General features: G+C 40.2%; 1 protein-coding gene across 7 annotated transcripts in view; it reads right to left on the bottom strand.

Annotated features, from left to right (window-relative positions):
- FRMPD4 (FERM and PDZ domain containing 4) overlaps positions 1-20,499 on the bottom strand; it is an 895,030-nt gene that overhangs the window by 48,772 nt on the left and 825,759 nt on the right. For all 7 annotated transcript variants that reach the window (XM_032285792.1, XM_032285788.1, XM_032285789.1 and 4 more), the window contains 2 exons: positions 15,817-15,862; positions 564-668 (listed from right to left, as the gene is read on the bottom strand). In XM_032285792.1, the coding sequence (XP_032141683.1) occupies positions 564-668; positions 15,817-15,862 (151 nt within the window). The remainder of the gene's footprint in view (positions 1-563; positions 669-15,816; positions 15,863-20,499) is intronic.

Raw genomic sequence — 20,499 nt, 5'->3', positions numbered from 1 at the left:
TGAGTGATCATGATTTCTATCAGGACCTATTTATGGAGATGTGGGCAGTATTTCTTTAGTTCTGGTTGCATACACAAAATCTTTCCATCATTTTAACTTCTTTGACTGATTAGTTGAAAGATTAGCTTTTTCCAGCGAAGTAAAAGGGGAAACAAAATACCTTTCTCAAAAATACATAAAGCACTGTCATATGGAAGAATGCTTAGTTAGCAGAATGGGAAGAAATAGGTGGAAGTTTCAAAGGGGCACATTTTACTCGTCTGAATGAGGCAGTGTCAGTGATCCCAAATCATATGAACTCCTTTGCAAAGTAGTGACGTCTCTGATGCTGGAAGGATTCTATGAAATCCTGGACTACCGCATATTCTGACCATGCTAGAGGAGATTCAGGCCCAACCTGATGATCTCTCAAGACTTTTACACCCTTGAGATTTGACACCTCTGTAAAAGCAACAACCAATTTCAGAACAATCATCCCAGTGGGACTACTGACTTTGTTTGAGTGCAAAGCTTCTGCCTCATTGACTCTTCCTGAGTCACAGAGCCAGCGGCTGTAAACTCACCGACACTTGGCCGTTGATGATGACCTCCTCAGAGAAGCGTACTTTGACTGGATTGGACTTTAATCTTGCCTTTTTTGCAGCACTAATAAATGCTGATTTGGGAGACTAGAAGAAAAGAAAACATTTTATCTTATTACTGGTAACATAATGCAAACCTTGTAACAGTTGTTGTTCATCTTTATCCTTCCAGGTATGCAATAATTTTGCTAAAAAATAAAATGCTTGGTACATGTCCGATTCAAGGACAAAATGCGTATTATAGATGCAGTCAAAACTCTGTCAAGCCTATAAGTTAGTAAGTTTGATTTAGCCACCAGATCCGAACTACCACCACCATATTCCATGTTTTAACTGAGCACATTTCCAGGGATCTTTTAAAACAATGGCTGCAAAAGCACACAACTCTTCTTCCAATACAGAGCTTTGAGCACAGCGTGCAAGGTGAGGTGGTAGCAAAACTAATGTTGGGTTTATGATGAGTTGATCATTAATCATCTATTTTAATGAGGTGGAGAAGAGTCATTGATAGTCCTAAAATGATTCATAATCCCATTGTAATTCACATTAAGGACATATGGGTACGTGAGCAGACAAGCACACATATGCATGTTCACACACACACACACACACACACACACACACACACTCTCCCTCTCTCTCTCTCTCTCTCTGAAGCCCTCATGCTTTATGTGAGTTTTAGCCTCTTCTTGGTAACCTGTCATCCTATGATCTTACTGGCCAGGGTAGAGATGAGACCTTTCCTGGCAATTGAAAGTTGACTTCATATTCTTCCTCATCTTATGTGCTCTTTGTGCTTTATGATCCTCTCCCTTCTTTTATTGGAAAGAGGGGCCATGTGGCACAATTCTTCCTCAGAAATTGGAAGTACAACGGGAGAACCTGCTTAGAAGGGTGCTGTGATACTGGGGCACCCCTTGCAGAATGATCTTGGTAAAGTCACTTTATCTGAGAATCATCATTGGTACATAATTTTCAAGAAGGCTAAAGGGAAGGGAAGTCACATCTAGTAGATTTTTTACTATGTTACAGGCATCATTTATTTATTTTTAAAAAGAATTACATTCTCTATGAAACCTAATACAGAGGTAAATAGTTGGAATCATAGGATTGTTATTTTATAAACCAAAATGGTCAAATTGGCAATGGCCTATGGTTCAAACTCATGTTTTCCATACTGTATAGTCTTAAGACATTGAGGCTGTTGCATAAAGAATTCCAGTAACTGACTCTAGAAACAACACAGAGGCTTAACCCTCTATTTATTGTACCAATCTAGAGGCACCAAAGACAACTAGGGTGACCCATACTTTGGTTTTCAAGTAAAATGAATTTTAAAAAGGACTCTCATCCTTGTCAAATACAAGTATACTTAAGATCAATTAAATATTAAAAGCAACATGATGAAATAGATAAATCAAATGTAGTCCATCTGTACAATGAAATATTATTCAACCATAAAAAGGAATGAAGTTCTGACACATGCTACAACATGGATGAACCTGGAAAATATTATGCTAAGTGAAAGACAGCAGACACAAAAGGACACATATTGTATGATTCCATTACAAGAAATGTCCAGAATAGGCAAATCTATAGGGACAGAAAATGGATGAGTAGTTAACAGGGCCTGGGGGTGGGGAGAATGAGGGAATGAGGAATGATGCTTAATGAATACAGGGTTTCTTTTAGGGGTGATGAAAAAATTGTGGAACTAGGGAGTGGCAATGGTTGTACAACATTTTGAATGTACATAATGCCACTAAATTGTATACTTTAAAATGGTTAAAATGGCACATTTTATGTTATGTGTATATTACTATAAAAAAGCTGTTGAAAGAAGTATGATAAAAGGTGTGTGTGGGGTGTGTGTGTGTGGGGTGTGTGTGTGTGTGTGTGTTTCTGGATGGAGTTTTTGCTTTAATACCAAGAGGATCCTGTTCTTTCTGAAGTTCCCTTCCACACTTATCCCATCCTTGCTATGAGTAGTGTCTTTGAAGATGGCATAGATGGATAATTTGTCCGCCAGAGCTTGAATTCATCCATTTATGCAAGATGTTTTAAGAGAATGGCTGCTCTCTTTAAAAAACCAAAAAAAAAAAAAAAAACAAAAACAAAAAAAAATGAAAGCAAGAAATCAAAAGAATAGCTTTAAACATGCTCAACGTGACTTTTAAAAGTCCTGCTGCAGAGCTGAAGTGATGTGACAGGGTGTTCTCATCAGTATCTTCGTAATTATAGGCCAACTTTAGTAATGATTAACGAGCAAATCATACAGTGGTGAGTTCATTTGCTTTGGATGTGCCATTTTTTAGCTGAAGGGAAAACATTATTCTCCTGTAATGATTTTAAGCAGGCGGTATTTACATTGGCACAATGAGTTGAGCACAAGTGAAGCGACTGCAATAAAGCTACCCAGAACAGACCCTACTAATTAGATGTTTTAATGTAGTCATACCCCACTTCTCCAGCATTGTTTGGGAATGAAGTATTTCACGTGTTCAGTGTGCTACATAGTGAGGTTTATTCCTCTTGCATCTCAATTTTTAAATTTAATATTTTGTCATATATTTCTAAAGTGTTCTACCTAATTCCTTGCTTCAATAAAAAGTATAGCATTTTTGGATGCATATCATTTGATATAACCTTAGAGTGTGATGGTGTTTTCAGGGGTCATGAAAATACATAAGGTTATTCGCCCCAAAGGAAATAGCCCCATATTTACTAGCCATGCTAAGACCAGTAAATAGGGGGCTATTCACTTTAGGGGCAAATAACCTTATGTACTCTCTCTTCTCTCTAGCTATATGCAGCATGCCCATCTCATGTAACTTCATTCCTGTATTTATTTACCATGCCATAATGAGAAACATGGTAATTTAGGAAGACCAGAAAGGAAACTAAGTAGCCAAGGTTGTTAAATAAATATTAAATTATTATTATTTTTTTGAGACAGGGTCTTGCTCTGTTGCCCAGGCTGGAGTGCAATGGCATGATCTCAGCTCACTGCAACCTCTGCCTCCTGGGTTCAAGCAATTCTCCTACCTCAGCCTCCCAAGTAGCTGGGATTACAGGCATGTGCCACCACGCCCAGCTAATTTTTATATTTTTAGGAGAAACAGGGTTTCACCATGTTGCCCAGGCTGGTGGAAAACTCCTGACCTTGAGATCTGCCCGCTTTGGCCTCCCAAAGTGCTGGAATTACAGGTGTGACCCACCGCGCCCGACCTAGTAAATGTTATTTTATACACAATTTGAAGTCAACAGACTTGGGATAACTTCTAACTAAGAATTCATAACAAGTATTTTTTTGTTGTTGTTTTGGGTTTGTGACTATTTCATAAAATTGACAAATATTTTGAAAACTACATTTTGATAACAACTACATAGGCTTTCTAAGTCTGAAAGCTACTTAATGAGAATCAACAAAGTACTGGCTTATTCCATTGGCTAGAGTAACTTGTGGTATATGGGGTAATGTAAACCAGTCATGACAGCAAAGATAAACTCAGATTTATCTTTGCTCCTCAAAAAATATACAATGTGTACCACTTGAAAGCCTGCTGAATGAATTCTTAGCAACCTGTAGGTGTTGATCACAAGCACTTCATATCCTGTGGTGGAAATAACAAGTAATTACCATTTAGATTCTCCTACTGTTAATTAATTTTAAGATTATCAGGCCCCTAATCAACCCCTGTACTTTCTCAAAATTTCCTGTTGCTAAGATGGCCACAATATTGTGTGGAATTCTCCTGATGCTTTTGGATGCTCTTAGAAGTTACTAGAACATAGTTTGAAAAAAATCACACAAATAAGATTAATTTCTGAAATTGAAGTACAAGGTCTTGAACTTGCAATTCCTAGAGCTCTACAGTAATACTTATACAGCAGGTGTTGAGTGAACATTTGGTGAGGACTAGCCTACGGTTATCACTGGTTGGCCTAGTTTGGAGTCCCCAAAATGTAAATTGTAAGACAAGGATTCACAAGCAGGTAGCTGATTTGGGAGGTGCTCACAAGGATCCCAGGTAGGTGAGTGGGGAAGGCAGGCAGGAAGGGAGAATAAGCCAGTAAAGCATTCTCTGTTACTAAGGTACCACTAAAGGCAACTGGAGCTTATTCTTGCTGGGAACCTCTGGGAAACAAGACAGACCCCATGCCTCAGAGTTATACTGTCTGAGAGAGGGAGCTGGGGTATTTATCCACCAGTTTCTGTCAATCACTGATGGAGTGTCTCCTTGTATTGTAAATTTTCAAAATTCATGTTTTCCTGCTGCTTCAACATCCCTACAAATAGGTTGTGAGCACCCTGTCCAGGCAACCAGGTGTACCAGTGTGATAAAGTTGGTCCCTGCCACAAGTTCCTCTTCCCACCCTCCCTTGACTGTGACTTAGTAACATTTAAACACACCAGTGAAATTCCCTTGCACTTTTCTTGTGTGTTCCACCCTGACCCCCTGATTAAGGCACTTGCCCACAGGCTCTCCCCTCTCTGTCTGCTCCTCACCTGCCTGGTTGAGCCTGCTCTATCAGTGCTCCCTCACATGTGACCCCTCTTCTTGGGATGCAGTCTATCAGTGCTCCCTCCCATGTGACCCCTCCTCTTGGGATGCAGTCTCTCTAGGACCTGTGAGTATAAAAAACTACTTTTTCCTATGCCTCTTCTGTGTTCTTTTGTGGCTACACCTGACAGACCACCACGTAAGAGAACACAACACACAGCTTTTCTGGGAGTGATAATTCCTCAGCACTTGTGTCCTGCTACATGGGCATGCTCCTGGGGCCAGAAAGAGCCCACAGGCGAGGCTCATAGGTGTTCTCCATTGGAAATTGGGCTGGCATGCTCAGCATGATATATGGTCTGGGCTCTGATAGAATGTGCTACACTGGGGTTTCCTTGAGGAGGTGTGTAGACTCTCTCAGCTGTGTGGATCACAGTAAAATGTAGTTAGGAAGTGGGAGGGAGGAAAGCATGTCCCTCAGCTCTTTGGACTAGAAGAAACCTAAAGGAATGTGAATTATGGTAACTCGGGGGACACCAGAACTGAGAGAATGACTTAGCCCAAGTCCCACTGAGTTGGGGTTGTATGACGAGAAGTTACAAAAACTCTTAAATACTCTCTTTCTCAGGTAAGATTGGCTTGGGAATTCTAGACTTGGATACTATGTAAAGCAGAACCAAAGGAAAAAAGGAAGGAGCTGGCCAATGAAAGATCTATAATAAAAAAGGATAACAGTACAAGGAGGTATTCCAGGGACTTCCGCCAAGATGGCCAAATAGGAACAGCTCTGGAGCACAGTTCCCAGCAAGAGCAATGTAGAAGGTGAGTGATCTCCACATTTCCAACCGAGGTCTCAGGCTCATCTCAATGGGACTGGTTGGACAGTGGGTATAGCCCAAGGAGGGCAATCCGAGGCAGGGTGGGATGCTGCTTCACCCGGGAAGTGCAACGGGCCAGAAGGTCCTCCCTATTACCCAACAGAGGCCACTGGGGACGTTTCCAGCCACTCCAGAGCTCCAGTTCGGATGCTGAGCTTCTTCCGTGGTCTTTGCAGCCCACAGACCCAAAGATTCCCATCTGCTGACAGGCACCACGGGTTTCCAGGGCAAATCTGGGCAGCCGATTCAGCAGCCGTTTTGATGAGCACTTGGAGCGTCTGTGAGACGGAGTCACCCTTACCCCTGAGAGAAAGGGGGCTGAAGGTGGGGAGCCAGGTGATCTGGCTCCATGGGTCCCACCACCATGGTGACCAGCAAACTGAATCCAAACTGGTTTGGGATTTTGACAGCCAGCACAGCAGTTTGAGCTTGACCCTGGACTGTTGAGCTCCATCGGGGGAGGGGCGTCTGCTATTACTGAGACAGCTACAGGCAGACTGTGACTAGACTCCCTCCTTGCTGGGCAGGGCATCTCTGAAAAAAGGCAGCAGCCTGTCAGGGACTTATAAACAAAGCCACACCTTCCTGGGACAGACACCTGGGAAAAGGGGCGGTTGTGAGTTCCACTGCAGCAGACTTAAATGTCCCTGCCCAGCAGCTCTGAAAGCAGCAACAGAGCACCCAGCACAGCACTTGAGCTCTGATAAGGGACAGACTGCCTCCTCAAAGGGCTCCCTGACCTCTGTATAGCCAAAGAGTCATTTCATACAGGAGAGCTGTGGCTGACAAAGCTAACAGAGGAAGAAACTGGCAGCAATCCTTGCTATTCTACAGCTCCTGCAGGTGATTCCCAGGCAAGCAGGCTCTGGAGTGGACCTCCAGCAGTCCTACAGCAGAGGGCCCTGACTGTCAGAAGGAAAACTAAAAAACAGAAAGAAATAGCTACAACATCAACATAAAGGACGTCCACTCAGAGGCCCCATCCAAGTATCACCAACTTCAAAGACCAAAGGTAGATAAATACACGAAGATGGGAAGAAACCAGCGCAAAAAGAATGCAAACACCAAAAACCAGAACGTCTCTACTCCTCCAAGAGTTCACAACTCCTCACAAGGGAACAAAACTGGATAGAGAATGAGTCAATGAACTGACAGAAGCAGGCTTCAGAAAGTGAGTAGTAACAAACTTCTCTGAGCTAAAGGAACATGTTCTAAACCAATGCAAAGAAACTCAGAATCTTGAAAAAAGGTTTGACGAAATGCTAACTAGAATAACCGACTTAGAGAAGAACATAAACAACTTGATGGAGCTGAAAAACCAGCATGAGAATTTCATGAAGCACACACAAGTTTCAATAGCTGAATCAATCAAGCAGAAGAAAGGATATCAGAGATTGAAGATCAACTCAATGAAATAAAATGAGAAGGCAAGATTAGAGGAAAAAGAGTGCAAAGAAATGAACAAAGCCTCCAAGTCATATGGTATTATGTAAAAAGACCCAATCTGTGTTTGAGTGGTGTACCTGAATGTGAGGGGGAGAATGAATTCAAGCTGGAAAACACTCTTCAGGATATTACCCAGGAGAACTTCCCCAACCTAGCAAGGCAGGCTAACATTCAAATCCAGTAAATACAGAGAATACTACAAAGATATTCCTCGAGAAGAGCAAACCCAAGGCACGTAATCATCAGCTTCACCGGGGCTGAAATGAAGGAAAAACTGCTAAGGGCAGCCAGAGAGCAAAGTCGGGTTACCCACAAAGGGAAGCCCATCAGACTCACAGCAGATCTCTCGGCGGAACCCTACAAGCCAGAAGAGAGTGGGGGCCAATATTCAACATACTTAAAGAAAAGAACTTTCAACCCAGAGTTTCATATCCAGCCAAATTTAAGCTTCATAAGTGAAGGAGAAATAAAATCATTTATGGACAAGCAACTGCTGAGAGATTTCATCACCACCAGGACTGCCTTACAAGAGCTCCTGATGGAAGCACTAAACATGGAAAGGAACAACCAGTACCAGCCACCACAAAAACGTATCAAATGGTAAAGACCATTAACACAATGAAGAAACTGCATCAGCTAACAAGCAAAACAACCAGCTAGCATCAAAATGGCAGGATCAAATTCACACATAACAATATTAACCTTAAATGTAAATGGGCTAAATGCCCCAATCAAAAGACACAGACTGGCAAATTGGATAAAAAGTCAAGAACCATCGGTGTGCTGTATTTAGGAGACCCATCTCACATGCAAAGACACACATAGACTCAAAATAAAGGGATGGAGGGAGATTTACCAAGAAAATTGAGAGCAAAAAAAAGCAGAGGTTGAAATCCTAGTCTCTGATAAAATTGACTTTAAACCAACAAAGATCAAAAGAGACAAAGAAGGGCATTACATAGTGGTAAAAGGATCAATACAACAAAAAGAGCTAATGATCCTAAATATATACGCACCCAGTACAGGAGCACCCAGATACATAAAGCAAGTTCTTAACAACCTACAAAGAAACTTAGACTCCCACACAATAATAGTGGGAGACTTTAACGCTCCACTGTCAATATTAGACAGATCAATGAGACAGAAAATTAACAAGGATATACAGGACTTGAACTCAGATCTGGACCAAGTGAACCTAATAGACATCTACAGAACTCTCCATCCCAAATCAACAGAATATACATTCTTCTCAGTATCGCATTGCACTTATTCTAAAATTGACCACATAATTGGAAGTAAATCACTCCTCAGCAAATGCAAAAGAACAGAAATCATAACAACCAGTCTCTCAGACCACAGTGCAATTAAATTAGAACTCAGGATTAAGAGACACACCTCAAGCTGCACAACTATATGGAAGCTGAGCAACCTGCTCCTGAATGACTGCTAGATAAATAATGAACTAAGGCAGAAATAAAGATGTTCATCAAAACCAATGAGAATGAACACATAACATACCAGAATCTCTGGGACACATTTAAAACAGTGTCTAGAGGGAAATTTATAGCAGTAAAGGACCACATGAGAAGCAAGGAAAGATCTAAAATGGACACCCTATTGTCAAAATTAAAAGAACTAGAGGAGAGATATCAAACAAATTGAAAAGCTAGCAGAAGACAAGAAACAACTAAGATCAGAGCAGAACTGAAGGAGACAGGCACACAAAAAACTCTTCAAAAATCAATAAATCAAGGAGCTGGGTTTTCAAAAGATTAACAAAATAGATAGACTGCTAGCCAGACTAATAAAAAAGAAAAGAGAGAAGAATGGAATAGATGCAATAAAAAATGATAAAGGGGATATCACCACCAATTCCACAGAAATATAAACTACCATCAGAGATTACTACAAACAACTCTATGCACATAAACCAGTAAATTTAGAAGAAATGGATAAATTCCTGGACACTTACACACTCCCAACACTAAACCAGGAAGAAGTTGAATCCCTGAACAGACTAATAACAAGGGCTGAAGTTGAGGCAGCAATAGCCTACCAACCAAAAAAAGTCCAGGTCCAGATGGGTTCAGAGCTGAATTCTACCAGAGGTACAAAGAGGAGCTGGTACCATTCCTTCTGAAACTACTTCAAACTATAGAAAGAGAGGAAATCTTCCCTAACTCATTTTATGAGACCAACATCAATCCTGATACCAAAACCTGGCAGAGACACAACTAAAAAATAAAACTTCAGGCCAATATCCATGATGAACATCAATGCAAAAATTATCAATAAAATACTGACAAACTGAATGCAACAGCAAGTCAAAAAGATTATCCATCACAATCAAGTAGGCTTCATCCCAGGGATGCAAGGCTGGTTCAATATACGGAAATTCATAAACGTGATCCACCACATAAACAGAACCAAAGACAAAAACCACATGATCATCTCAATAGATGCAGAGAAGGCCTTCGACAAAATTCAACAGCCCTTTATGCTAAAAACTCTCAATAAACTAGGTATTGGTGGAACGTATATCAAAATAAAAAAAGCTATTTACAACAAACCCACAGCCAGTATCATACTCAATGGGCAAAAATTGGAAACATTCTCTTTGAAATCTGGCACTAGACAAGGGTGCCCTCTCTCACCATTCCCATTCAACATAGCATTGGAAGTATTAGCCAGAGCAATTAGGCAAGAAAAATAAATAAAGCATATTCAATTAGGAAAAGAGAAAGTCAAATTGTCTGTATTTGCAGATGACATGATCGTATATTTAGAAGACCCCATCTTCTCAGCCCAAAATCTGCTTAAGATGATAAGCAACTTCAGCAAAGTCTCAGGATACAAAATCAATGTGCAAAAATCACTTCAGCAGTCTCAGGATACAAAAATCAATGTGCAAAAATCACAAACATTCCTATACACCAATAAAAGACAAACAGAGAGGCATATCATGAGCAAACTCCAATTCACAATTGCTACAAAGGGAATAAAATACCTAGAAATACAACTAAAATAGGATGTGAAGGACCTCTTCAAGGAGAACTACAAACCACTGCTCAAGGAAGTAAGAGAGGACACAAACAGATGGAAAAACATTCCATGCTCTAGGTTAGGAAGAATCAATACCATGAAAATGGCCATACTGCCCAAAGTAATTTATAGATGCGATGCTATTCCCATCAAGCTATCATTGACCTTCTTCATAGAACTGGAAAAAAACCAACTTAAACTTCACATGGAACCAAAAAAGAGACCACATAGCCAAGACAATCCTAAGCAAAAAGAACGAAGCTGGAGGCATCATGCTACCTGACTTCAAACTATACTACAAGGCTACAGTAATCAAAACAGCATGGTACCAATACCAAAACAGAGATATAGACCAATGAAACAGAACAGAGGCCTGGGAATTAAGACCACACACCTTCAACCATCTGATCTTTGACAAACCTGACAAAAACAAGCAACAGGGAAAGGATTCCCTGTTTAATAAATGGTGTTAGGAAAAGTGGCTAGCCATATGCAGAAAGCTGAAGCTGGACCCATTCCTTACACCTTATACAAAAATTAACTCCAGATGGATTAAAGATTTAAATATAAGACCTAACACCATAAAAACCCTAGAAGAAAAGATAGTCAATACCATTCAGGACAAAGGCATAAGCAAGGACTTCATGACTAAAACACCAAAAGCAATGGCAACAAAAGCCAAAATTGACAAATGGGATCTAATTAAACTATAAATCATTCTATTATAAAGACACATGCACATGTATGTTCATTGCACAGCAAAAGAAACAATCATTAGAGTGAACTGGCAACCAACAGAATGGGAAAAATTTTTTGCAAGCTACCCATCTGACAAAGGGCTAATATCCACAGTCTACAAAGAACTAAAACAAATTTACCAGAAAAAAACAAACAACCCCATCAAAAAGTGGGCTAAGGATATGAACAGGCACTTTTCTAAATAAGACATTTATGCGACCAACAAACATATTAAAAAATGCTCATCATCACTGGTCATTAGAGAAATGCAAATGAAAACCACACTGAGATACCATCTCACGCCAGTTATAATGGTGATCATTAAAAAATCTGGAGACAACTGATGCTGGAAAAGATGTGAAGAAATAGGAACACTTTTACACTGTTGGTGGGAGTATAAATTAGTACAACCATTGTGGAAGACAGTGTGGCGATTCCTCAAGGATCTAGAAATAGAAATTCCATTTGACCCAGCAATCCCAATACTGGGTATATACCCAAAGGGTTAGAAATCATTCTATTATAAAGACACATGCACATGTATGTTCATTGCAGCACTGTTTACAATAGAAAAGACTTGGTTGGAACCAACCCAAATGCCCATCAATGATAGACTAGATAAAGAAAATGTGGCACATATATACCATGGAATACTATGCAGCCATAAAAAAGGACGAGTTAATGTCCTTTGCAGGGATATAGATGAATCTGGAAACCATCATTCTCAGCAAACTGACACAAGAACAGAAAACCAAACACCGCATGTTCTCACTCATAAGTGGGTGTTGAACAATGAGAACACATGGACACAGGGAGGGGAACATCACACACTGGGGTCTGTTGGGGGGTGGGGGGCTAGAAGAGCGATAGCAGGGGGTGGGGATGTTGAGGAAGGATAACATTAGAAGAAATACCTGATGTAGGTGACGGGGGGATGGAGACAGAAAACCACCATGGCATGTGTATACCTATGTAACAATCCTGCAAGGTCTGCACATGTACCCCAGAACTTAAAGTATAATAAAAATTTTTTTTTTTTAAAAAGTAGGTACAAAGTGCTCTTCAAAATAAATCGGGGATATCAAAGTGAAAAAAAAAAAAACAACAACAACAAAAAAGAGAAAACAATACAAGGAAAGAAGATGATGTATCAGAGCCAAACAAAGAAAAACCCATGAGTAATCCAGAAATTCCCCCTCTAACATTCCATCCTGGGGAAATATTAACTACAGATTAAGACTTATGCACAGAGGTTTTCTTTGCAGAGTTTTTTATAACAGCAAAACATTAAAGATGATATCAAAGGCCTAATAGGGGGTTGGTTAAGGAAATCTTGGTTCATTGTAATGTTTTGCAGCCATTTAAATAATACTTATAAAGAGTTTTTGATGACATATGAAATGTTTATGATATATTTAGTAAAAGAGGCAGAATAAAATTATATGTACAGTATGATCTCAACTAAGGCATAGAAAAAAAGACTGGAAGGAAATAGGTCAAAATGTTTACACTAGTTGTCTCTGGGGGAAAGGTTTGTCAACACATTTTTCTGCATCTGTATTTCCTTCTGTACTTCCACTTTGTACTTTTTTTCCAAGAAAAAAGTGAAAATGGAAGTGTTGGGGAAAGCCTACCATAATACTTATTTTAAAAAATGAGGCAGTAACCTATTAAGAATTACTTCTTATCAAAGAATTTCAGGGATCCTAAGACTGTCACCCCATTTCCCCTTAACCTGGGCCTCACTGGAAATCAATTTCTGTGAGTAGGTCATGATGGGGTGACTTGGACACATGTGAAATGTGGCGAGAAGGTATAAACATTGGCTCTGTGTCTTTATTGGACCTTATGCAGAAGAAATACAACATAAAAAATGCCATCCAGCAAGTTGCAAAAGAAATTAAAATGCTAATTTTTATTGTTTGTAATAAAAGTAGAACTTATGAAGTTTCTTTTGGTCTGCTGGGTCATCTGTTTCTGTTTGTCAATCCTGATTGCCGGGAAGATGTTTAGCAAATAAATGAAACTCAATAATTTTTTTTTTTAAAGCAACTGGCTTGCAGTAAAATCCAAACAGAAAAATATAAGTAAAAGATTGCAGTCTTTTCTTTTCCCATCTGCTCTCCTCTCCATGTCTGATATATTTATTAATGTAACTTTGGGGTTTTAATTCTTTTATTTCAACTTCTACAACTTGGAGGAGAGAAAAGCAACTTTGAATTTGAACAGTAAAGGGAAGGCTTTAGGTGGGACACTGGTTCTCAGCTGGGGGTAATTCTGCTCCCAAGGGACATTTGGTAATGTTTGGAGACATTCTGGTTTGTCACAACTTGGGGAGAGGGTGCTACTGGCATTTAGCAGGAACAGGCCCAGGGATGCTGCTAAACATCCTGCGATGCACAGGACAGGACCCCACAACAGAGAACTCTCAAGTTCAAATGTCAACAATACCAAGTTTGAAAAACCCTGAGGTAGCATTTAGAATTTGGCTTTAGCGAGTCCAAGGAGGTGGTTGGACTGGAGTCATTTCTCAAAGAACATTGATCGAAGGAAAGTCAAAGATGAGAATTTATCTGCAGTGACTGGGCAGGGGGAAAGTGACACTGGAGCAGAGGTAGAGCTGTTGGCTATAACAACATGTAACACTTTGCTCCTAAATATTGTGGCTAAGTGTTGCCTTTCAATGTAGCACAACGACAAGAGCCACCAGAACTCCCAGAAAATTCCAGATTATCCGTTAAAAGGAAGTGCCATGATTCACTGATAGTAATCAGTATTAAAATGAGTAACAAGTCATACAGACTCAAAAGGCAAACAGCAAGTAAAGCCACAAGACACAACCATAAACTTATATGTAAAACTCTTCTTTCTTTTTCTAAGTTTACTGCATGAGGTAAAACAGTATCCCACATTGCAAAACAAAGAAACACACAAAAAACAAACAAACGAGCAAAAGTCCTGATCTTACATTTCTAATAGGTTATAAAAGCAGAAAGAAAATTCAGGAAGGACAATGCAAGCTTGAAGTTCCATCAGGAATTCACAATTGTTCAATCTCAATTTATAGTTGTTCATTGCTTATTATAGACATTTACATCAGCTTTACCCAAATGAATTTGTCCACTGCAAATAAATCAAGAAATGTGGGTAGATTTGAAGTAAGTCATAATGACAATTTGGTTAATCAAAAAATCTAAAAACAGCCCAGCTGTACTTTATATAGAAGCACATGGAAGAATCTCAGAATCAGACAGATGAGGAGACCAAAGTTCTGAGCAGCTATAGTAGTCACTGCTCACTTGCTAGTTATAGTGCTGGGAGCTAGATCTCAAGTTGCAGTTCTGTAACATCCTGGGGCCTCCTTAGCTTTGAAATCCCAATGTGTGTGTGTGTGTGTGTGTATGTGTGTGTGTGTGTGTGTGTGTTTGCACGCGTGTACAAGCGCAAGTTCTGTCAAAGAGATGGAGTTAACAGTAACAATCAATATTAAACTGAGCTTTTAATATAAATATGCATAGTTACATCCTAGATGACATAACTTGTTGTCTTGGCTAGTTCTATGTGTGGTCTTACCAGAATCCTGAATGCTTACTATTTCCTGTCTAAAATGCCTAGCCCACAGTATTTAGGGGAAAAATTCTGGGATAGGGGAAATGAAGAGTTTGGCCAGAAGATGGAGATCAGCAAATACCAGAGCCCTTTAATTGATGTAGAAATGCTCCAACTCTATGGGGAAGAAAACAGGAGCTTAAGTAGGTTGGAATCACTGCCACTCCATACGAAGGCCAGGCTGACAGGAACCATTTTGGGAAAAATCTGAAGAACTTTGCCTCAGCAATTTTTAGTTCAACTGACAACGTATGAAATTCGCAAGCAGTGGCAAGTCTATAGAAATAGAAAGGAAATTAGTAGTTGCTTAGGACTGAGTGTGGGAACAGGGATTAATTGTAAATAGAAACAGGGATCTTATTGGGGAGATGGAAATGTTCTGAAATTGGATGGGGTGATCGTTGCAAACCTCAGTACATTTTATGAAGACCATTGAATTATACATTGAAAATGGATGAATTTTGTAGTAGGCAGATTATACCATGATAAAGTTGTTTTTAAAAAAAATCATAAGAATTGTCTAGTTTTTAAATCACTTTCCACCCTCCTAACCATGGTGGCTGAAGTCAAATTCTGACAGCCATATATCATATAATATCTACTCTTAAAGCAGGATTTGCTAAAATATCCAGTTCTCTACCAAATTATTTAGATGGGGTTAAAAATAACAATTGTGCATCGACCTCCTAAAATTAGATAGTCTCATGAAATTTGAGTTTCTAAAGCTGGAAACCATAAGGTCTTGAGTTTGGTGTCATTTCTAGATGTGACTGTTGCATAGGACTGGAACAGCTGGTTGTCTTTCAAGAACTTTAGAAAATGTTTTACTTCCTTTTCTCTTCAGTGAATGACTTTGCTAACATGGAGTGTAAAGTACAGTCAAGATTTTTGAACCCATATTGTGAGTGCATGCTGTTTTTCTCTGCTGTTGTTCATCGTCATGGTTTTCCTGGAGTAGGCAGAAGAAACAAGAAGGCTGAGAACATTAAGTGGCACTTTTATTCACCAAACACTTACCGGGTAAGGCTGAATGACAGTCAGGAGTATCGATTCTTTGCAGCTTCTGTAAGAGAGAAAAACAAACATATTTATGATATGCACTGAGCTCGGACTCTAACCAGTAAGAGTTTTCTTTCAAAACAAAAGGTGTGATACATTAGCGTGAATGTTCCCTGGACTCCCGGGGTACAGTAAATCAAATAGCTCAGATGCAGGCATTCAGACCACACAAAAAGCCAAAATCAAGTGTTTCCTGAATTTAACAAACTGCACAATTGAACGCTTCCTAGCAAGTTTACGTTGGGCAATATTATCTGTGCTGCCAAACAGCAGGACCTTAAAATAAAACCCAGAAAGGGAACAACAGTTTTGGAAGCATCAACTAAGTCTCTACATTTTTTGCTGCTCTCAGAATTGTTTCTCCCCTTCTGATTGTCCTTTAGCCAATTTTTCTTTGCTGCTTAAAAATTTGTCTGTAGTTTTCTGTCAGAGGAAGAGATTTTAAAAAATTTTTATCAATTCATGGAACATCATTACCTCTCAGGATCAGCATCCTGAAAGAGAAATGTTATTGTAGGTTTCTTATAAAGAAGTAGCATCCCAGCAAACATCATTTCCCATACTGTGTGACTTAGTAAGTCCCTGGTCATAATACTAGGACCCTGGGATGATTAATATTTCAGACAGGCACCAGTTGGGAAATATTACTCACAATAGGCTGTACTTCATGGCTAAAAGCAGAACAATGTAACATAATGGTTTATCTAATTCCCTCCAAGTAACTCAAACCTTTGAGGAAAAATCATATTATGGATTATAATAGTTTTTCTTTCTTCCCTTCTTTGTTCCTTTTTAAATCATGACTAGGAGAAAGGTCAGTTGCCATTTTGATAAAGAAGAGCTGACTTTTTCTACTTTAGGTTGCAATTAATTACCTGCTTTTCTGATTTATTGCCCAAACGAGTAAGGGGAAGATCTTTTGCAAGCCTGTTCCCTTGAAGAAGCCACTGCAAATCACATTTCTAGCACTAACTGATTTGTGGCTCAGCTGACTCACTCTGGCTGGGCTGGACCATGTAGTAGAAAGTAGGGTAGAGAAAGGGAGGAGTCAAGAGGGCAGAGAAAGAAGTAAGATAAATAAAACTCCAGGAAGACTCAGAACATTTAGGATAATGGTGCTATGGTGCAGGAAGGTAGTACAGTGCTGACGGTGACCCATCTGCTCCCACAAATTCCCTGTCACCCAGGCTGGCAGGAAGCCCAATGACTGCAGTAGACAGAGCAATAGTGCCATCAAATGAGAATTCACTGGATAAGATGAAGGATCTGCATTGCTGGTGGGAGTATACACATGTGTAGCAGTTTGGAGGAGCAATTTAGCTTCAATAGGTCAACTTCAGTGTCATGAACACCATGACTCAGCCAGTCCACTTTGGTTTTATATCATAAAGAAAAAATCTACTGTTAGCCTTTAAGGGGAGGGGGATGAGGATGCTCCTTGCAGCAGAACATGTGGGTGTGAAGTGTTGGAGGCAAATTGGGTGCCCATGTCCAGGATAATAGATATGAGGCAAATATGTGGAAAGCAACACAAACAGAAGCAAAACACTGTTTCTCAGTTTTTGTTCAAGTTTCCCTCATTCACAGGCAACAAGAAACACTTACCAGATCAGAAATGCTCTATAACCTCACTGACCAAAGAATGTGTCAGTGTGGCAGCCATATTAGTGGAACTATCTGCCATACCTGCCTTGTCCTGTCTAAGTCTGCTCCCAGAGCCCTCAGGAGCAGGCAATGTGCCCTGGGAACTCATTCTCTGCACCCAGCTCATTGGACCTGAATGTTGGAATGAACCAATCAGATTTCCCCTCTCCATAATCAGAACTAGGAGACACAGAGACTAAAAGTTGAGAGCCAAGTCACATTCATGACTGAGCACCAGAGTCAAGATTACAGATGCCAGTAATCCCCTGAACAGGCCTGGTTTCCACCATTCCTGAGCGCTGGTTGTTCACCATTTTGCTAGAAATAAAATCATTCACATAAATGATCTCAGCATGGTATCTATCATCATTCTGAGAAAAAGCTTTTACTTTTGTTTTCTTTCATCTTAAGTACATAATCATCACCTGCCAGAAAAGAAGAATTAACTCCATAGCACTTCAGATCCCTTAGGATTCCTAACTCAAGCCTAGGCAGAAAGAAAGATGGAAGCCATATGTGTTCATATGTTCCAGAATGCTAAGATGGACTGAGACAGAATCAGCTGAGGCTCAATGCCAATATATGCCAATCACTCCCACATGCCAAAGAAGGGTGCTGCAGGATTTTCAAAGAAGGTGTTGAAGACCAGAGTTTGGAACCCTTACCCCTTACTCATCTTGGGATCTGACTCGTGTCTTCATTACAAACTGAAAAAAAGGCAACAGGGAGAGGCTATCAGAAGCAGTACGTGCTCAAAGAGCAGAGGCTACGTTTGTGCAATTACTACCCTTACACTGAGGCAGGCCCAAAGTGTGAGACTCTCGGAAGATGCAGTAGAAACACTGGCCTTGGACGTCCTGATCCACCGAGCTACTTTGAGGGATAAGGGGGCCTTTGCAGAAATATATAGAAGCCAAGGAACATTATGCATAGCCAGCCCTTGGTTTCTGCCTGACTCAAGGGGTCTGCAACTGGAGTAACTCAGCAAAGAAATCTTCCAGGAATCCATGCAAGCAACCACAAGAAAAGAGTCCACCACCATCATCTTCCACGGACAGAAGAAGCTAATGCTGGATTACACTGGTGCCAATCAAGTGAAAAATGTCTTGCTTTTTACCTCACCATCTTGGCCTCATTTCAATCCGGAAGGAGCTAACGCTAGGGCAGAATGCTGGGGCAGTAGAGAAAACATTGACAATGCCCCTTAACCCACTGCAGGCTTCCCACACCTGAAGTGGGCACAAGGGAGCAATTTTGTGGAGTTGGGAGTTTTGACTGTTACATGACAAACGTTGCAATTACAGATTACAAATTGTGATTACAAGTGTACAAGTGACTAGAGAAATTTTCTGAACCTGATCAATATGTTTATGGGAACTGCCTGAGATTTTGTTGAGGGCTAAGGAAGAACTGGCCCTGGGGAGCTGTTATAAATGGGCAATGGGGGAAAGAACATAGTTGACTTATGACTGTACCCTCCAAGACCTGCTTGATCTACTTATTCTCATTTTCTCTTTATTTAAATTGGCTTGATTAGATCATATTCTTTGAGTCCAAACACCCTTTGACTAAGACAGGGAGGCTTAGAATCTTGAGAAGAAACAATAAAACAGTAAACAAGAGAATAAGGGATAAGTGTCAGACAAAAAACTGTAAAGCGATAGGGTGGGTGGGAGAACGACTAGGCCCATAAGGCTGTGGGACAAATGCTAATTTTCTCTAGAGCAATGCTCAGTGCCACTGAATTTATTTGTTCACTTCTGGAAAGGGAAGCTGATATGCACAGCTTCAGCGCAGTAGCTGTTAGGAGCAGACAAGGCCCTCGAGAAGGACTCTTGTTAGTCATCCTTGATGCTAATAAGCATAGACCCTGTATTCACTTCCTATTGCTGCTATAACAAATTACCACAAACTTAGTGGCTTAAACATGATGTAAACGTACTATCTTAAATTTCTGGAAGTCAGAAGTCTCTAATTAGTTTTGCTGGGCTAAAATCAAGGTGTCAGCTGGTCTGCACTCATTCTGGGGCCGTTTTCAATTTCTAGAGGCTGCCTGTATTCCTTGGCTCATGGTCCCTTCCTTCATCTTCAAAACCAGCAGTAGCATCTTCAAATCTCTCCTTGACTTTCACTTCCTCTTTCATTTATAAGGAGCTAGTGATTATATTGGGCCCACCTGGATAATCCAAGATAATCAACTCATCTCTGACTTAATCATATCTGAAAAGAAATTCACAGACTATGGAAATTAGAATGAGGAGATCTGTCAGGGGATCATTACTCTGTCGACCACAGACATTAGCTTTATCAGTTATCTAGTGCTGCATAACAAATTCCCACAAAGATAGTGATTTAAATCAATACAACTTACTATCTCACAGTTCATGTGAGTTAGAAATATGAGCATGGCTTAGCTTGGTCATCTTTTTCACGTCCTCTCTTGAGGCCGCAATGTTTTGGCCAGGGCTGGGGTCCCATATAAGAGCTTGATTGGGAAGGATTCACTTCCAAGCTCACTTCAGTGGTTTTTGGCATGATGAAAATCCCCTTTAGGCTGTTAGACTAAGGGTCTCAGTTCCTTGTGGGTAGTTGGCTTGAGGCCACTCTCAGTTCCTTGCCATGTGGGTCTCCTCATCTTGCCAATGAGGCAACTTGCTTCATCATAGCCAACAAGGGAGGGAGTCTGCTGGCATGATGAAAGCTACAAACTTATGTAACATAATGATGGATGTGACATCCCATCACCTTTACCAACTTTAGTGGTTAGAAGCAAGTCACAAGCCCCACCCAAACTAAAAGGGAGGGGAATACACAAATCTATGAATATAAGGGGCAGGGATCATTGGGGCCCATCTTAAATTTTGTCTGCCACAAAAATAAAGACAGACTTCTAGCCTAGTAATCCATATGTATCTTAAAAGTAGTTTCCATTCATGACTTAACCTTATGCAGAATTTTTTCTGTCAATAAATTCTGGAAGAAGCACTGCTCAGCACA

The sequence above is a fragment of the Sapajus apella genome, unplaced genomic scaffold (assembly GCF_009761245.1).
Source record: "Sapajus apella isolate SASKATOON/1434 unplaced genomic scaffold, GSC_monkey_1.0 scaffold17, whole genome shotgun sequence".
NCBI classification, from domain to species: Eukaryota; Metazoa; Chordata; class Mammalia; order Primates; family Cebidae; genus Sapajus; species Sapajus apella.
Note: the sequence above shows the minus strand (reverse complement) of the source record. Positions and strands in the feature narration are given on the sequence as shown.